Below are 20667 nucleotides of genomic sequence, written 5' to 3' on the forward strand. Positions count from 1 at the left end.
ATAGGATCTCGCTAGTTCGTGCTTGGCTCTGCCCACTTCCTTGCTCGTTTGCCACTATGACTCATTTGTTCCCCATTGTAAACGACTGGCTGTTATCTATCTTGGTTAAGTTATAAAACATATTTGAGGAGCTCTTTGGCATAATGGGAAATGTAGTCTTTAACAGCTACAAGCAAGGCACACAGAGTTGTTTTAAAGAGATGTCGATGTAGCAAGATAGCTTGAGATAGAGCTAAACACTATAAAAAATGACCTGAAACATAGGTCCACTCTTCATCACGTTCAAAATATAAAATTACAACAATGTAATAGTATTTGCATAATCAGTAATGGGAAAAACACAAGTGGTTCTATGGATTTGTGCTAATACGTATAACCACCAGGTGGCAATGTCATCTTACAAATTATTTTCAGCTCCCATATGACAGAACAGACAGTACTCACCTTGAACATCGAACAACATAATCAGGACAAAGATGTAATGTGGCCTCACAGAAAAAAGTAGGTAGGAAACCTAATATATCAGTTAGTATTCACCATAGAGATTCTATTAAATTCATATTAGTATTCTAATTCCTAGCTATAGGATATTCACTCGAGAGGGTCAATTCACATCCGTGTGAGAGAATGCGTGCGCGCGTGCGTGCGTCCTGGCCAAAGTTTGTATGCACATAAGTCAATTTAATGTGATAATGTATGAGTCCCGGCCGGCCAGCAGACAGTGCGTGCGCTCTTACATTGTGCGCGCAGGGATCCCAAGGGGGCACCCACACCCAATGCTGCACCGGGACTACCCTCAGAAAGCGGTGGGGCTCCTCGGAACCGTATGCAGTGACAGTTCTTCACACTGACAACTGGCTGAGCTGAGCGCTGAAAAGTCTAGAAAAATGTCAGTAACCAATGCGCAAGCGCATGGCTGAACTAGTTGCCCACCTCTCATTCGAGGCACTCTCGCCATAGATGGACTAGGAGTGAGAGCCTGGGAGGCAATACTGTATGAATGCGTGAAAAGTTTACATCTCTTGCACGTCTCTTTAATGACGTAGCCTATCCTTAATGAGCACCAGAGACTGTGACTAACATGCTCTATTCGATTTTAGTCTCATGGTCTCGTTTCCAAAATTTGAGTCTACTGTAGAACGGTTTTGAGAAGTTAACTTCATGACACATTAGAAGAGGATAAAAACAAATTGCTGGTCTGGTGGACTGGACAGAGGGACAGGGGGAGAATCCGTGAGAATACTCTGGTGGACTGGACAGAGGGACAGGGGGAGAATCCGTGAGAATACTCTGGTGGACTGGACAGAGGGACAGGGGGAGAATCCGTGAGAATACTCTGGTGGACTGGACAGAGGGACAGGGGGAGAATCCGTGAGAATACTCTGGTGGACTGGACAGAGGGACAGGGGGAGAATCCGTGAGAATACTCTGGTGGACTGGACAGAGGGACAGGGGGAGAATCCGTGAGAATACTCTGGTGAACTGGACAGAGGGACAGGGGGAGAATCCGTGAGAATACTCTGGTGGACTGGACAGAGGGACAGGGGGAGAATCCGTGAGAATACTCTGGTGGACTGGACAGAGGGACAGGGGGAGAATCCGTGAGAATACTCTGGTGGACTGGACAGAGGGACAGGGGGAGAATCCGTGAGAATACTCGCATGGCACGTATGGATTACATGTAAGGCCAGTGTTGGTTTCGCTGCATCTCTGGGGGAAAGTCATCCGAGAAGCGTATTTTCAGGAGACCATGGACAGCCTCGCTTCCATGCCAGAGGGATTCCGTTCAGCCTGGATTGATGTTGGATTTACCCGGGGCTCCGAGAGCTCACAGCCGTGAAATTGAGAGTGAAAGACGCGCTATGAAATAATAGGCTATTTGTAAGATTGGTGCCAAATGTAGGCTATTTATGTTCTGGATATTTGATCATGTTTTATTTTCTCAACAAGCGTTACTAAACGCTACTTGGAATCTTGTGATCAACTTCAAACAGTGGACACTTTTAAAAGGAGCGCTTTGGTGACAAATTTGTGGATCTATTGAATTAGGCTGTAGGATTACCCACGGAATTCCACTCTCAAATGATAGTTTCAAAGTCGTTTGTTTTGTTTCCATTTTGTCGCCTCGCTCTTTCGTTTCATTCATTCGCCGTATCACTTTGTTAACCAGGTTAAAGCCTGAGAGTAAGAGAAAGAAAGCCTCTGTCTCATAGCGCGCCCAGTGTGCACACGGGCACCATGGTCGGGATGTGGGGTGGCGGAGGTCTCCCAATGTCTGTCACCGTGGTTGTGACTCTGCTCCTGGCTATTATTGACGTGAAGGCGAGTGGGGAGTACTGTCACGGTTGGCATGACACCCAGGGCACATGGAGAGAGGGCTTCCAGTGCCCGGAGAAGTTCGATGGTGAGGATGCCATCATCTGCTGCGGGAAATGCGAGCTGCGGTACTGCTGCTCCAGGAATGAAGCACGGCTGGACCAGGGGACTTGTGACAACGACAAGCAAGCCCAGCAACCGGGCACCGACAGCAAAGAGAACAAGGAGACGGGCGCAGGTGAGAACTCTGTCTGGCCCAGCACGGCCAGCTTTAGGGGCCACAGTAGCTGTGCCAAACGCTCTGCCTCAAGGCTGCAAAGCTCTCCTTGTCTGTTAAAAATTATATGCAAAGCTCTCCTTGTCTGTTAAAAATTATAATGTCATTTCTAAATTAGATTTTAAACTGGCTCAGTTTAAATTGTTTAACTTAATTATAGGCTACGCCAGCAATATTGCATTTTCAAGGAGATGAGTGAGACGGAAAGAGAGGGCCTAATTGCCTAATTTTAATAAAGGTTTAGGCCACAATGGCCCAGGCCTAGAACAAATGATACTTAATTGAAAGTTGGAGTTATGAGTTTCTTTCAAACATGTAGGTATGTTATAGTCTTTTCAACCACTATCTATCCGGGAGCTTAAAAATCGCTTAGAGATAGCGTACCGGTTCAGTTGGCAGCAACAGCTGCAGAGATGCCAGTTGCGCACTCACAAATGGAAAATTGTCCTGCGTGGCGTTATAAATAGCTGTGTTTGTTCTAGCTGCAACACACGCGCGCCGCGGGGACTGCAGAGCTCGAGCAGCGCACTGTCCCCACGAGGATCAAGTTTGGACTTGACCGGATCTTTAGGCCATTGGCTCGCGACGGCGCTGACAGCTCTGTTCATAAAAACAAATCGCGTTATGAATCATTTCCCCGCGCTTGCGTGTCGATTCCGCTGAGGTATAGGCCTATGTGAACGGTTCATTCCCATCCCAAACACATTAGGAATGAATCCCCTGTACGTTCCTTCCTGACGTCTACCGCCTAGTTACATTCACATGATTTCACATTTGCACATTTGTACTTTATACAGGCCTTTTTTTGAACGTTGCGTGGATAGGGTGTCCATGACCAATTGCGCATGGAACGGAAGCTCCGAATAATGTCACATTGTAACCTCATCTAAGTCTTAGCAGTGAGTTAGTACTAGCCTAAGAATTTAGGTGTGATTGGAAGAACAGATGTCATAATTCTTCATTATTTTTATTGAAAGCAGATTTACTGAAAATCTTCAAGGTCCAAACAGGTATTAGTTATTGATGTCTTTGACATGTTTCCAACATATTTCCATCACCTTCTCACTACAGTTGTAGCACAGAAAGCTGCATCATATAGGAAGAAAAGAGACACTACAGTGCACACATATTAAGTGCTTGCACATTACAAAATGAGAGGCACATTTGCTATGAGTCAAAAATCTTGCAATGGTCATTTTTCAAAGAAAAAAATAGTTGGCTACACGTAGTACAGATATTAAACATACACATCAACAGAGCATGCCTTTCTTGTAGAGTAGAATACAGTATGTTTCTCTCTTGGCATTTGTTGAAAGAGTCATCACTTATCACTCCAGAAAGAGCCAAATACATTTTCATATAGTGAACAACAGCCAAAATAACTTAAACTGGCAAAAAAAATGAAGTATTTTGTCATGCAAAGCACTGCTTGTACATTGAATTCATTTTTTTTATGTACAGGGCAACCAATTAATCACAAAGCAAAGATACACACAGCCATGTCAATGAATAACCCCAAGGATACTGTATATGCATTAAGAACAATAAACAGAGCCTAACATTCAACATGAAGGAACATGTGTGGGATTCAGGAAAGGAGAGGACCCCGGGGATTTGAATGGGGAGAGGACGAGCAGTCAGTTACACATAATATGCCCAAACAAGAACAGAGAGATGGGGGCTGATATTACTGCAGACAGAGTAGGGCTGTCCCAGCCCCAGTCCAGCAACAGGTGTGGAATAGACTAGTGGGCTGAATGGAAACTATAGACACTCTCCAACAGATAATGTCACAGCACTGTCATTACTACACTCCTCCCATCAGCCATTTTACTTGTGTCTCTGTCAGACTATAGGCTGTATTCACATATCATGTGACGCTGTTAGGAGGACGTTAGATGACTTTCTGGAGACTTAAGCACTAACTCATATCCATAGTAGCTACTTAACTCTCTTAAAGAAAAGCTCCTCTAAACCTGATCATGGTATGGTTTGGCTGTGAGGTATTAAAGCTAACAGCTGTTCAATTAAGCAATAAGGCTAGAGGGGGTGTGGTATATGGCCAATATACCACGGCTAAAGGCTGTTTTTATGCATGACGGAACGCAGAGTGCCTGGATACAGCCCTTAGCCGTGGTATACAGTATTGGCCATATACCACAAAACCGCAGGGTGCCTTATTGCTATTATAAACTTGTTACCAACATAATTAGAGGAGTAAAAATACATGTTTTGTCATACCTATAGTATACAGTCTGATATACAAAGGCTTTCAGCCAATCAGCATTCAGGGCTCGAACCACCCAGTTTATAATAGGAAATAGGTCATGGGCTCATAAAATTGATGTCATAGCGACTCAGCTTCTACCTCTTTTGTACTGTATCTAGACTGAGTCTAGTCAAGTTGACTGTTGTCCCAGAATTAGTCTTATCTAATGAGTTCCTATAGCTTCAAACTTTAGACATCTTGAAATGGTCCTATGAAAAGCTGGTGACTTTTGATGTTGCTCAGAGGGAGAGAACGAGTGTGTGTTAAGGAGAGAGAGAGAGAATGAAAAAGGAAAATGACAGAACGAGTCACTGCCTCTCTCAGGGTTACAGTTACACTCCATAACACTTTGGAGTATTCAAACTGGAAAATGAGTAACTTAACCAGAGGAACAATAAATCTCATGAAATCAGTTGTCATGTAACAAGTTCCCCATTGTGCTCCAAACGGGTGTGTGCCTGTGTGCGTGTGTACGTGTGTGTGAGGAAGCACCTCAACTCTGCCCTGGTCCTGCCACTCATTGCTGCCAACATTCCCCATGAGCGCTCACCGTTGGGTCAAAAGTTAACGAAACACTCAAAGAACATTACGTTTACTATGAACCACTTTCTGTATGCTGTAGTAGGCTACACTGCCATCCTCTACCTTCACTCTGTAAGATAGTTAGCCTGCTGCTTCATTACCAAGTCATCTTAACATGATTCATCCAGCATAAAACATTTTGTTCCTTGGAAGTTGTGGGAACGTAGGCTTTTGGTTTCACATTGGTTGTGGGAACGTAGGCTTTTGGTTTCACATTGGTTGTGGGAACAAAGGCATACATAATACATTTTTTAAACGTTCTGAGAACAGAAGTTAACTTTTTTTTTTAGGTTGGAGGGAGGTTCTGAGAATGTTTTACTCCGGTTCCATGGAAGTATTCCTGGGAGGTTTTATTAACGTTCTGAGGCCTATAAGTTATTTTGAAGTTTTTGAATAACTTCCTTAAAACGTTCATATGTGTCAAACTCATTCCACGGAGGGCCAAGTGTCTTCGAGTTCTCCTCCCTTGTATTTGATGGATGAATTAATGTCAGTAATTAGTAAGGAACACTCCTCACCTGGTTGTCTAGGTCTTAATTGAAAGGGGAAAAGTAAAACCAGCAGACACTAAGCCCTCCGTGGAATGGGTTTGACACCCCTCCCTTAGGCATTAATCATGCAAATACATGTCTTTTTATTGTGAGATGGCATCAGTGAGATTCAAACCTTTAATCTTCTGTTCTACATCCATGGAATTAGTCAATTGTGCCACAAGGATGGATCTAGCATTCCATGTTTTTTTTTACACATACAAAGCTGTTCATTTTAGTCTATTCAAACAGTCCCCATTTCAAAGGAAACAGGCACTCATTAAGATCAGATTTGAAACACTTAACAAGATAGAGGATAGAGAGAGTTTTGTTGATGCTGATAATGGAATGTATGTTTTTAAATAACAAAAAATGAAAGTTTTGTTGTGTTATTTATGGAAAGTTTTCTTAATATTCTCGGAACAATTTGAGAACATTAGAACCGTGAGCAAACCTGAAACGTAATTCCCACAGAATAAATATTTTTCTTACCACTCTCTGAACTATTGAAAAATATTCCCAATGTCAAACCAGTTGGAGAACGTTCCTAGAACATTACCAAGATTGACATGAAATGTAACCATGTTTGAACTTTTAGGAAACAGTCTGTTAAAGTAATGAAATAGCAAGAAAATATAATATGTAACAAGTTCCTTAAATGTGCTGAGAATGTTCCAAAACCAAGCAACTATCCTGCACCATTACCAGAACGTTGTGGGAAGGTTGTATGCAAAATAACCATAGGACAACCACGCTCTCACCAATCTCCCAGAAACACATGGTTCTCAGAACGTTATGTGCTAGCTGGGTACTGTACTTCCTGGAACTGGTTTACACTAGACAGATGGCAGAAAAACAGCTGTGTACTTTAAGGGGTGAATTACATGCTAATCATGCGAGAATCATGCAGATGATCGGATTGAACACACAGTAGCCTGCTTTATCTCCAGAGTCACAGCTGTTACTATGGTTCAAAGGTTACAGTAAGAGAGATGTAGTATGCATTAGAGCCCCACTGCAAGGTTGGCCTATATCATGTTGAGAAGATGTATGGAATTAGGCCTTCAATGTGATCTGTTGCATTACTCCAAACCAGCCATCATTAATGCCACTCTCAATATGTCTTAACGCTGCCTCTATACAGTATAAGGGACTATTCTGGCTTAAATGCCATAGCGCGATGTGGATTTATATAGGAGAAGAGGTCAGGAAGACCCACATAAGTTCTGGCTACATAACTTTGGTATGAGACAGAATCCCCCCTCTCACAGACAAACACAGATCAAACGCACACATAAACTCACACAGACAGATAGGTACAGGGTCGGTGGAGGGGGGTTGGGGGTTGGGGGGGGCCACAGCTGGGCGCGCAGGATAAGAACAGATCAAAACAAAGTTAATAACTTCTAATGAGGGACTGGGGCCCCCTGGAGACACGTCACTAGTCCACCTCTGTCTCGGCCTTTCTTCCTCTAATTTCGTCTCTCCCTCTTTTCTCTTTTGTCTCACCGTCTCACTCCATTTCTCTTTCGCTCTCATTTGGGTTTTCATTTGGGTGAGGTAAAAACACGTGAGTGTAGCAGCTCTTGCTTGAACTTTTTGACAAACTGTTCTTCTCACTGCAGTTCACTCTTGGTCTCTCAACTTTACTAGTTCAAGGAAAGAGGGTCTTTTCCAAAATCATGTCAAAAGTCTTGATGGTAGAATAAACCACTTCATCATGTTGCTGTTGTAGTTTGTTCAGTTTGTTTTCTCTGAGGGCGTAAGTGGTTATGGTCTGAGGAAGTTCTATCCTCGCTCTGCTCTGCTTGTTATAGAAAGAACAGCCCCGTCTTAATGTACACTACATGACCGAAAGTATGTGGACACCTGCTCGTCGAACATCTCATTCCAAAATCATGGGCATTAACATGGAGTTGCCCCCCCCCCCACTAGATGTTGGAACATTGATGCTGGGACTTGCTTCCATTAAGCCACAAGAGCATTAGTGAGGTCAGGCACTGATGTTGGGAGACTGGGCCTGGCCCGCAGTCGGCGTTCCAATTAATTCCAAAGGTGTTCGATGGAGTTGAGGTCAGAGCTCTGTGCAGGTAAGTTAAGTTCTTCCACACCAATCTTGACAAACCATTTATGTATGGACCTCACTTTGCGCACAGGGGCATTGTCATGCTGAAACAGGAAAGTGCCTTCCCTAGACGATATACAGGGGGTACTGGTACAGAATCAATGTGGAGGCTATATACAGGGGGTACTGGTACAGAATCAATATGGAGGCTATATACAGGGGGTACTGGTACAGAATCAATGTGGAGGCTATATACAGGGGGTACTGGTACAGAATCAATGTGGAGGCTATATACAGGGGGTACTGGTACAGAATCAATGTGGAGGCTATATACAGGGGGTACTGGTACAGAATCAATGTGGAGGCTATATACAGGGGTTACTGGTACAGAATCAATGTGGAGGCTATATACAGGGGGTACTGGTACAGAATCAATGTGGAGGCTATATACAGGGGGTACTGGTACAGAATCAATGTGGAGGCTATATACAGGGGGTACTGGTACAGAATCAATGTGGAGGCTATATACAGGGGGTACTGGTACAGAATCAATGTGGAGGCTATATACAGGGGGTACTGGTACAGAATCAATGGGGGTACTGGTACAGAATCAATGTGGAGGCTATATACAGGGGGTACTGGTACAGAATCAATGTGGAGGCTATATACAGGGGGTACTGGTACAGAGTCAATGTGGAGGCTATATACAGGGGGTACTGGTACAGAATCAATGTGCGGGGGGCACCGGTGTGTCAAGGTAATTTAGGTAATATGTACATGTAAGTAGAATTATTAAAGTGACTATGCATAGATAACAAAAGAGAGTAGCAGCAGCGTAAAAGGGGGGGGTAATGCAAATAGTCTGGGTAGCCATTTGATTAGATTTTCAGGAGTCTTATGGCTTGGGTGTAGAAGCTGTTTAGAAGCCTGTTGGACCTAGACTTGGCGCTCTGGTACCGCTTGCCGTGCGGTAGCAGCGAGAACAGTCTATGACTAGGGTGGCTGGAGTCTGACAATTTTTAGGGCCTTCCTCTGACACCGCCTAGTAGAGAGGTCCTGGAAGGCAGGAAGCTTGGCCTCTGTAGTGCCTTGTGGTCTGAGTCCGAGCAGTTGCAATACCAGGCAGTGATGTAACCTGTCAGGATGCTCTCTTGATTTTAGCTGTAAAACCTTTTGAGGATCTCAGGACCCATGCCAAATCTTTTCAGTCTCCTGAGGGGGAATAGGTTTTGTCAGGCCCTCTTCACGACTGTGTCCTTGCACCACACGGTCAGGTCTCTGACCTCCTCCCTATAGGCTATCTTGTCATTGTCGGTGATCAGGCCTACCACTGTTGTATCATCAGCAAACTTAATGATGGTGTTGGAGTCGTGCCTGGCAATGCAGTCATGAGTGAACAGGGAGTGCAGGAGGAGACTGAGCACGCATCCATGAGGGGCCCCCGTGTTTAGGATCAGCGTGGCGTATGTGTTGTTACCTACCCTTACCACCTGGGGGCGGATCCAGTTGCATGGGGAGGTGTTTAGTCCCAGGGTTCTTAGCTTAGTGATGAGCTTTGAGGGCACCATGGTGTGGAGCGCTGAGCTGTAGTCAATTAATAGCATTCTCACATACAGTAGGTCAAATCAAAATTACATTTATTTATATAGCCCTTCGTACATCAGCTGATATCTCAAAGTGCTGTACAGAAACCCAGGCTAAAACCCCAAACAACAAGCAATGCAGGTGTAGAAGCACGGTGGCTAGGAAAAACTCCCTAGAAAGGCCAAAACCTTGGAAGAAACCTAGAGAGGAACCAGGCTATGAGGGGTGGCCAGTCCTCTTCTGGCTGTGCCGGGTGGAGATTATAACAGAACATGGCCAAGATGTTCAAATGTTCATAAATAACCAGCATGGTCAAATAATAATAATCACAGTAGTTGTTGAGGGTGTAGCAAGTCAGCACCTCAGGAGTAAATGTCAGTTGGCTTTTCATAGCCGATCATTAAGAGTATCTCTACCGCTCCTGCTGTCTCTAGAGAGTAGAAAACAGCACAGGTCAGGGTTCCATAGCCACAGGCAGAACAGTCGAAACTGGAACAGCAGCACGGCCAGGTGGACTGGGGACAGCAAGGAGTCATCATGCCAGGCAGTCCTGAGGCATGGTCCTAGGGCTCAGGTCCTCCGGGAGAGAGAAAGAAAGAGAGAAAGAGAGAATTAGAGAGAGCATACTTAAATTCACACAGGACACCGGATAAGACAGGAGAAGTACTCCAGATATAACAAACTGACCCTAGCCCCCGACACATAAACTACTGCAGCATAAATACAAGTATAGCCCACAAAGATCTCTGCCACGGCGCAAGGGGTTGCCTCTAATCCATGGCTTCTGGTTGGGGTATGCACGTACAGTCACTGTGGGGATGACGTCATCAATGCACTTTTTAATGAAGCCAGTGACTGATGTGGTGTACTCAATGTCATCGGAAGAATCCCGGAACATATTCCAGTCTGTGCTTGCAGTGCTGCTCACTTGGCACTTGACACTTGGCATTGCGCATGGTCATCTTACGTTTGTTTGCGGCTGCTTGGCCATGGAAACCCATTTCATGAAGCTCCCAGACGAACAGTTCTTGTGCTGACGTTGCTTCCAGAGGCAGTTTAAAACTTGGTAGTGAGTTTTGCAATTGAGGACAGACCATGTTTACGTGTTACGTACTTCAGCACTCTGCAGTCCCGTTCTGTGAGCTTGCATGGCCTACCACGTCGCGGCTGAGCCGATGTTGCTCCTAGACGTTTCCACTTCACAATAACAGCACTTATAGTTGACCGGGGCAGCTCTAGCAGGGCAGAAATTTGACGAACTGACTTGTTGGAAAGGTAGCATGCTATGACAGTGCCACATTGAAAGTCACTGGGCTCTTCAGTAAGGCAATTCTACTGCCAATGTTTGTCTATGGAGATTGCATGGCGGTGTGCTCGATTTTATACACCTGTCAACCATAGGTGTGGTTGAAATATCCAAACCCACTAATTTGTCCACATACTTTTGTATATATAGTGTATATTTGATAATGGAAGAAAGAAAAATATATTCTTTCCATTGTTTGTTAAAAAATTGTTATCGTCAAACCACTGAAAACCTCCCTCCCTCCCTCCCACTCCCTCACCCTTCTTCCTTCCTCTCTCCACAGTACCCATCTACGTTCCCTTCCTGATCGTGGGCTCTGTGTTCGTGGCTTTCGTCCTGGTGGGTTCCGTGGTTGCCGTTTGCTGTTGCAACTGTCTCCGCCCCAAACAGGAACTGTCATCAGGGGGCGGGGGAGGAGGCGGGTCTGGTGGCGGCCGTCTCCTGGAGACTATTCCCATGATGGCTAGCGTGGGAACGTCTCGCGGTTCCTCTTCCCGCCAATCAAGCACGGCCACCTCGTCCAGTTCCTCTGCCCCTCCTGCCCAGGTGCCTCGCCCGGCCCCCCAGCCCATGATGCGTGCCCAGGCCTCCTGCTGTCTCCCTCCAGATGCCAGTGTCTTCGTCAACATGCCGACCAACTTCTCCGTGCTCAACTGCCAGCAGGCCACCCAGATCATGCCCCACCAGGGACAGTTCATCCACCCCCAGTACATCGGCTATGCCACCCACCACATGTCTCCACCCCAGGGGGTCTACCTGGACCCCACCCAGGGGGGCTACAGACAGCTGCAGTCCCCCTATCCCCCACCCACCAGTGTGGCCAGTGTCACCAGCGAGCAGAAGTACCCTCCAGTAACAGTTTAAGCCATTTTGGGGACTGTGTGTAACAGACCTTATGGGGACTGTTTGAGAAACCTTATGGGGACTGTGTGAGAAACCTTATGGGGACTGCATTAGAAACCTTATGGGGACATTGGGAGTTCGCCAGCTTGGAGAGAGAATGATATGGACTCAGGCTCACACAGAGGACTCGTAAAACCGAAGCTGGGATCTGTGCCTGACCAGCCACAGTGTGTTGCGTGTGTCTGTCCTACATGTGTGTGATATGTAAAGGTTTGGCAGATTTGCCTCAGGGTAAAGATTGTGAGTGAGCTGACCTCACCCCAAGATTGAGGCAGGGGTATGTCTGTCTGGTTGTCCTCATTCAGCAACACACAGAGGGGTGATGCTGCCCACCAGGGGCAATGACTCGCAGCAGAGTGTGTAGGTTTAACGTCTTGAAGTTTGTCAGTGTAGCGTTTGTTGTATGTGTTTGTAAATGAGTGAATGTGTGTATGTACAGTACGAGTGAGGGTGCTGTGTCCAGTGTGGCTATGTGTGTATGTGACTATATGTACAGAATGTGCTGTGTGTGTATTACTGTCAGTGTATGTGGTGGTGAGTGGGTGTATGTTAACGGAGGTACTATGTGTGTGTGAATATGAGTGTATAGTATGTGTGTATATGAGTGTATAGTATGTGTGTAAATGAGTGTATAGTATGTGTGTATGTGTGTGAGGACGTGTGTATATGAGTGTGTAGTATGTGTGTATATGAGCGTGTAGTATGTGTGTATATGAGCGTGTAGTATGTGTGTATGTGTGTGAGGACGTGTGTATATGAGTGTGTAGTATGTGTGTATATGAGCGTGTAGTATGTGTGTATATGAGCGTGTAGTATGTGTGTATGTGTGTGAGGACGTGTGTATATGAGTGTGTAGTATGTGTGTATGTGTGTGAGGACGTGTGTATATGAGTGTGTAGTATGTGTGTATATGAGCGTGTAGTATGTGTGTATATGAGCGTGTAGTATGTGTGTATGTGTGTGAGGACGTGTGTATATGAGTGTTTAGTATGTAATGGGAAATGCAGGCGGTGTGATGTGAAAAACAGTCCCTCTCTCCCTGTAGGCCTGTTGATGTCTAATGAAGTGAACACAGGACACAGACTGTGACGCTTCAGCCTTACCCCCCCCCACACACACACACACACCTACCCACTGCCTTGAGCGGAAACGCACACACTCTTGCATATACACAAGAGAACCTACAAAATTAAAATACACAAACACTCACGCAAGGACTTGGAAATAAATGTGCCTGAAAGGAGGTGTGTGTGTATATGTATGTGTGTGTGTGCGTATGTATGTGTGTGTGTAGCTGTGATCGGCAACCTTCTGAAGATTGCAGAAATAATAACGCAGTAAAAGCTGTCTGCCAACTGTTCCACCTCACTGAGTTTCCCTCCTGTGAAAGAGGTGTGTGTGCTGGTGTGTGTGTGTGTGTGTGTGTGTGTGTGTGTGTGTGTGTGTGTGTGTGTGTGTGTGTGTGGTGTGTGTGTGTGTGTGTTGGTGTGTGTGTGTTGGTGTGTGTGTGTGCTGGTGTGTGTGTGTGTGTTGGTGTGTGTGTGTGTGTGTGTGTGTGTGTGTGTGTGTGTGTGTGTGTGTTGGTGTGTGTGTGTGTGTGTGTGTGTGTGTGTGTGTGTGTGTGTGTGTGTGTGTGTGTGTGTGTGTGTGTGTGTGTGTGTGTGTGTGTGGTGTGTGTGTGTGCTGGTGTGTGTGTGTGCTGGTGTGTGTGTGTGTGTGTGCTGGTGTGTGCGTTTACTGAAGGTAGACTGGAGTTGTGCTGGAAGGTTTCAGGGCATTTCCAACAGTTCTTTTCACTTCAGGAGGGTAGAAAATTAACAGCAAAAAAATGGACAAGACCCACTGGGCACACCACATCATTTCAGGGCGGCAGGGTAGCCTAGTGGTTAGAGTGTTGGACTAGGAACCCAAAGGTTGCAAGTTCAAATCCCCGAGCTGACAAGGTACAAATCTGTTGTTCTGCCCCAGTAACCCTCTGTTCCTAGGCCGTCATTGAAAATAAGCATTTATTCTTAACTAACTTGCCTGGTTAAATAAATATATATATTTTTTAATCTACGTGGGTTGTTGGGTAATATTTGGTCGAGACGACCCGTTCGGCCTCTATTCACTCAAAAAGACAGCCACGGTTAGTTGAATTTCCAACGTGTTATCACTATGCTTTCAACCATCTACAACCAAATTCTAATGGAAAGACAATGTCTGATTTTTGGTTTAGTTGTCCACCAAATGTCTATCACTGTGCCAACCATTTAAAAGCACAGCAAAGTTCAAATGGGAACACAATGTCAGATATTTAGTTTATTTATACAACAGATTATTGTGACATCAGTGTGTTTCATCTATTAGCCGAACCAAATGACCTGGATTGCAGTTGAGATGACATTCAAAGTACGTGGAGCAAGTGATCAATGCCGTTCGAGATTCTGCACAGATTATTAAAGCGATTGTGAAGATCTCCACAGACCTATGATGACCGATGCATGCTATCTTAAACATGCATACTTTATCTAATTACATCATGTATAGTCACAGTAACCTAAAAATGTGGCCGTGGATGTGTTACTCAGTTTAAGGTTGAACTTTACATTTGTTTGTAAGATAAGGATATTTACTCTAAGTTAAGGCTATTACAAAAGTAATATTGAATTGTTTGGTTGACAATGCAACCAAATATCAACATTTTAAAGGAAATATATCTACTGTTTGGATAGTTCCATTCTTTAACTTTTATTTTTGGTTGAGTTGGCGACGTGAATACAACATATAATTTGTTAACTTGTCGACAAATAAATATGTTATTTATGTTATTTCAAAAGTGATATTGAATTGTATTTGGATGTCAACACAACCAAATATCTTGCCTGATGACTCACATTGAATTATTCCACTGCTCTATCAATTGCCACATACTTAATTGCGGAAATGAACTAAACATTTGTGGCGTTTGGCCGGAGCAAAGAGCCTGGGTAAGTCAGCCAACCAAATATCAACATTTGAAGGAGATTTATCTTCTGCTTGGATAGTTCCATCTGTGTTACTAATTTAGTCTGGCTTTAATTACAGTTCGTCTACAAATTAAGTTTGTCTCCATCTCAACCAAAAATCTAAGTTAAAGAATAGTACGAAATCAAATCAAACTTTAAATGCACTTTAAATAAACTTTGATTTAGTCCTATTCTTTAACTTAGATTTTTGGTTGAAATGGAGACGGGAATCCAATTTATGGTTGCCTTGACAACTAAACACAATTCAATATCACTAAATATCATTTCATTTTTATCAACTAGAGCTTGAAACTAGAGGTCTTTATCGGCTCCAAAAAGTTGGACCTGGAACCCGAACGGACCCGAAAACAATCAGACCCGAACACGAATGGACACGACAACAACCGGTCCGGGTCTAGACCAGACTCGATTGGAGCCGAGTTACAAAAAAATGTATGTTTGCTAGCCAAGTTGCTCATTTGCTCCGTTAAACCTACACTTTGGAATGACTTCGATAGCAGCATTGAATTGATCTAGTTTCCCTCAACCGTCATTCTCATAATAGTACATAGGTAAGAGTCAGTGACATCATAGCTTAGCTGGGCTTGGTTAAAACCCTGGATGGGAGACTAAAGGGTAGCTGTAGATAGATTAGTTCTCCAGTAAGAGGTGCTGCCCAGCCGATTATTTTTTTAAATTCTGAGTAGATATAACGTTGAAGATTTGACGGTGTTTTAACGGCACAAATTCAACACATTTTACACAAGGTTTGTCTATGTTGGAATTTGGTTAACATGATGACATAATTCTGTGGTTGAAATTTTACCCTCGAAACAAGTTGATGACAAAAAAAATCCTATATATTTTCCATGTCATAATACATTGACAAGTTATGTTGAAACAACGTTGATTCAATCAGTTTGTGCCCAGTGGGAACACTTTTCACTATGTTGGGTAGCTGGTCTTAAAGGTGGCTTTTGGACTCACTTCCTGTTATAGAACTGTCTCTGTATTAAGACTGTACACAACTGACCCCAAGTTCCAGTTGATGAAACTGCAGAAATGCATAGGTGTCCCAAAGTGAACTAACCTGGCTGTGTGTTTTGTGTATTTCAAGCACAATGTCTGTATGATCAACTGTGTGTGTGTGTGTGTGTGTGTGTGTGTGTGTGTGTGTGTGTGTGTGTGTGTGTGTGTGTGTGTATCCTGAGGTTGAATGTGTACCTGCTCCCTGTGAAACAGTGTCCTTTTTCATATGAATTTTAATAAATCAATATTAAACAGTGTCCAAACTGTCATGGAGTCATCTGTCCATTCTGTCAGCGTTTCTACAGTTTCCATCCAATACTTTTCTAGAATAAGGATAAAGCATTTTGCTGAGGTTCTGGGGCGGCTGGCTTGAGAAAGGATATATTACTAACATCACAGTTGTTTGGGCCATATCTATTCTTAAAGCATGTACAGCACCCCCCACCCCATAAATTCACACAACACAAATGTTCCATGGTTAAGTTAGAGAGGTCTGTTGCCATAATGCTAGTCTTACGGCTGACTCGGTCCCAGCAGGAGTTGGGAGATTTACACACATTTAGAGACGAGACCCAGAAGAACAGAAACAACCCTCCAAGTGTAAAAACTGACACCCAAGCGGGGGCCAAACCACAAAACAGTCTTGGGGAGTGAGCAGCCAACATACACACTACATACACTGAGTGGACAAAACATTAGGAACACTTTCCTAATATTGAGTTGCACCCCCCTTTTGCCATCAAAACAGCCTTTAATTTGTCAAGGCATGGACTCTACAAGGTGTCAAAAGCGTTCCACAGGGATGCTGGCCCATGTTGACTCCAATGCTTCCCACAGTTGTGTCATGTTGGCTGGATGTCCTTTGGGTAGTGGACCATTCTTGATAAACACAGGAAACTGTTGACTATAGAAAAAACAGTAGGGTTGCAGTTCTTGACTCAAACTGGTGCACCTGGCACCTACTACCACACCCCATTCAAAGGCACTTAAATCTTTGTCTTGCCCATTCACCCTCTGAATGGCACACATAAACAATCCATGTCTCAATTCTCTCAAGGCTTAGAAATACTCCTTTAACTGGTCTCCTCCCTTCATCTACACTGATTGAAGTGGATTTAACAGGTGACATCAATAAAGGATCATAGCTTTAACCTGGTCAATCTATGCCAACTTGACACAACTGTGGGAAGCATTGGGGTCAACGAGGGCCAGCATCCCTGTGGAACGCTATCAACAACTCTGTATGGCTTCATTTAAAAGGAGGATACTTTAAACAGGGATCCATTGTCAATCCAACAGAAATGTAAGGTTTTATTCTGTAAAGAGCCCACTCTTCAACATAGGATGGGCCTCTCTTAGAAGCTTGCTAGAAAACAAGTTTGGATCTAGATACAATGTGGGCTTTAAGATAAGTTTAATACCTTAATATTGAATCGTTTTAACCTTCCGAAATCATGCTTGTTATATACTTTGCATTTGGAAACTATTCAGACCCCTTAACTTTTTCTACATTTTGTTACGTTACATTCAGAGACTTGTCCCGAAGCCATTCCTGCGTTGTCTTGGCTATATGCTTAGGGTCATTGTCTTGTTGGACAGTGAACCTTCACCCCAGTCTGAGATCCTGAGCGCTCTGGAGCAGATTTTCATCAAGGATCTCTCTCTACTTTGCTCCGTTCATCTTTCCCTCGATCCTGACTAGTCTCCCAGTCCCTGCCGCTGAAAAACATCCCCACAGCACAATGCTGCCACCACCATGCTTCACCATAGGGATGGCGCCAGGTTTCCTCCAGACGTGACGCTTGGCATTCAGGCCAAAGAGTTCAATCTTGAAACCAAGATTGGAGCTCTGTCAGAGTGACCATTTTGTTCTTGGTCACCTCCCTGACCAATGCCCTTCTCCCACGATTGCTCAGTTTGGCTGGGCGGCCAGCTCTAGGAAGAGTCTTGGTGGTTCCAACCTTCTTCCATTTAAGAATGATGGAGGCCACTGTGTTCTTGGGGACCTTCAATGCTGCATACATATTTTGGTACCCAGATCTGTGTCTCGACGCAAACCTGTCTCTGAGCTCTAAGTACAATTCCTTCCACCACATGGCTCGGTTTTAGCTCTGATATGCACTGTCAACTGTAGGCCCTTATATAGACAGGTGTGTGCCTTTCCAAATCATGTCCAATCAATTGAATTTACCACAGGTGGACTCCAATAAAGTTGTAGAAACATCTCAAGGATGATCAATGGAAACAGGATGCACCTGAGCTCAATTTCGAGTCTCATAGCAAAGGGTCTAAATAATTACAGTTGAAATCGGAAGTTTACATACACTTAGGTTGGAGTCATTAAAACTCGTTTCTCAACCACTTCACAAATTTCTTATTAACAAACTATAGTTTTGGTTAGGACATCTACTTTGTGCAGACAGATTATTTCACTTATAATTCACTTTATCACAATTCCAGTGGGTCAGAAGTTTACATACACTAAGTTGACTTCCAGAAAAAATATGTTATGGTTTTAGAAGCTTCTGATAAGCTAATTGACATAATTTCAGTCAATTGTAGGTGTACCTGTGGATGTATTTCAAGGCCTACCTTCAAACGTAGTGCCTCTTTGCTTTACATCATGGGAAAATCAAAATAAATCAGCCAAGTCCTCAGAATTTGTTTTGTAGACCTCCACAAGTCTGGTTCATCCTTGGGAGCAATTTCCAAACGCCTGAAGGTACCACGTTCATCTGTACAAACAATAGTATGCAAGTATAAACACCATGGGACCACGCAGCCGTCATACCGCTCAGGAAGGAGACGCATTCTGTCTTCTAGAGATGTACGTACTTTGGTACGAAAAGTGCAAATCAATCCCAGAACAACAGCAAAGGACCGTGGGAAGATTCTGGGGGAAACAGGTACAAAAGTATCTATATCCACAGTAAAACGAGTCCGATATCGACATAACCTGAAAGGCCACTCAGCAAGGAAGAAGCCACTGCTACAAAACCGCCATAAAAAAGCCAGACTACGGTTTGCAACTGACAAAGATCGTACTTTTTTGAGAAATGTCCTCTGGTCTGATGAAACAAAAATAGAACTGTTTGGCCATAATGACCATTGTTGTGTTTGGAGGTAAAAGGGGGATGCTTGCAAGCCGAAGAACACCATCCCAACCGTGAAGCATGGGGGTGGCAGCATCATGTTGTGGGGGTGGTTTGCTGCAGGAGGGATTGGTGCACTTCACAAAATAGATGGCATCATGAGGAGCAAGGAGGTCTACAAACCTGACTCAGTTACACCAGCTCTGTCAGGAGGAATTGGCCAAAATTCACCCAACTTATTGTGGGAAGCTTGTGGAAGGTTACCCAAAATGTTTGACCCAGGTTAAACAATTGAAAGGCAATGCTACTAAATAATAGTTGAGTGTATGTACATTTCTGACCCACTGGGAATGTGATGAACGACATAAACGCTGAAATAATGTGATGTCTCTCTGACATTTTACAATCTTAAAATAAAGTGTTGATTCTAACTCACCTAAGAGAGGGAATCTTTTAATAGGATTAAATAAGGTATTTCTAAAAACCTGTTTTCGCTTTGTCATTATGGGGTATTGTGATGTCATTATGGGGTAATGTGTATAGATTGATGATCTTTTTTGTTGTCATTAATCAATTTTAGACTAAGGCTGTAACGTAACAAGATGTGGAAAAAGTCAAGGGGTCTGAATACTTTCTGAATGTACTGTAGATATGGTGACAAGGGCAACCTGAGAGGTTAACCTGTACGTGTTCATCTACAAAGCCCTTTTGGGTAAACTTCCTTTATACCTCTGTAGTCTGGTCTCCTTCACCACCAGCAGTTACATTACCCAGTCTGCTAGGTGGTTGCTACTTCAAGTCCCCAGGACATTTACAGTATTAGCCAAGACTGCCTTCTCTTCTTGTGCACCAGACGCATGGAATAGTCTACAGTCCATGCTTCATCTAGATATGTTAGTGACACTGAATGCATTTAAAATATTGATGGAAGACTCTGTTACAGAGGAGTATAAATGTTTTTTTCCGGACGGATCATGTTGTTGTATTGTATTGTTGTGTTTTAATTCTGCAATGTATTGATTGTTGCTGCCTTCTTGGCCAGGTCTCCCTTAAAAAAGAGACTCTGGGTCTCAATGGGGTTTTCCTGGTTAAATAACAAATTATTGTTTTACGGCTCTTGACAATTCCTTTATTTATTATCTTACGTGAATGATTGTTGTACATTACTTTTACATATTTTGTTAGAGATTCTCCGGAGATTCTAGACGTACTGTATCAAATACTTTCTCAAAATCTGCTCTAAAGATTAAACCTGTTTTCCTTGCATTCTCATAGTTTTCCTTTATTTACAGTAGTTGTCTAATGATGTCTCCAATATATCTTAAGATATATATATCAATATAAAATATATCATATATATATATATATATATATCAATAATATATCTTAGGAATTCTGATTAATAATGTCCGGTAGGACCATTTTTATTCTGAGTAATACATTTTGCCAATATTTTTAAATCACAACATTGAACGGTGAAGGAGGTGTGTTCTTGGCACATCTCTATGGAAACTAGGGGGGACTAGGATGTGGGTTGGGGACGTGTAGATGGAGAGAGAGAGAGAGAGAGATTAAATGGATCTAAGGCTCCTACTAGGGAGATGAAATGGATTCCCCACATTGGAGACGAGCGGCTGCAGGTTGGAGCTGGGCTGGAGGCTTGGAGACGTCCAGGAAGGTGGGTGTGGGAACCCCATGCTGCTCCATGCTGATCAGGAACAGAAGTT

The 20667-nt window shown here is 43.7% G+C and overlaps 1 protein-coding gene across 1 annotated transcript; it reads left to right on the forward strand.

Annotated features, from left to right (window-relative positions):
- Nucleotides 1-714: 714 nt before the first annotated feature.
- Nucleotides 715-16105, forward strand: LOC118372537 (protein shisa-2). Its single transcript, XM_035758468.2, has 2 exons — nt 715-2554; nt 11213-16105. Exons 1-2 carry the CDS (start codon nt 2239-2241, stop codon nt 11791-11793), a joined length of 897 nt encoding a protein of 298 aa, XP_035614361.1. The 5' UTR covers nt 715-2238; the 3' UTR covers nt 11794-16105.
- Nucleotides 16106-20667: the final 4562 nt, after the last annotated feature.

The sequence above is a fragment of the Oncorhynchus keta genome, chromosome 28, assembly GCF_023373465.1.
Source record: "Oncorhynchus keta strain PuntledgeMale-10-30-2019 chromosome 28, Oket_V2, whole genome shotgun sequence".
NCBI lineage: Eukaryota > Metazoa > Chordata > Actinopteri > Salmoniformes > Salmonidae > Oncorhynchus > Oncorhynchus keta.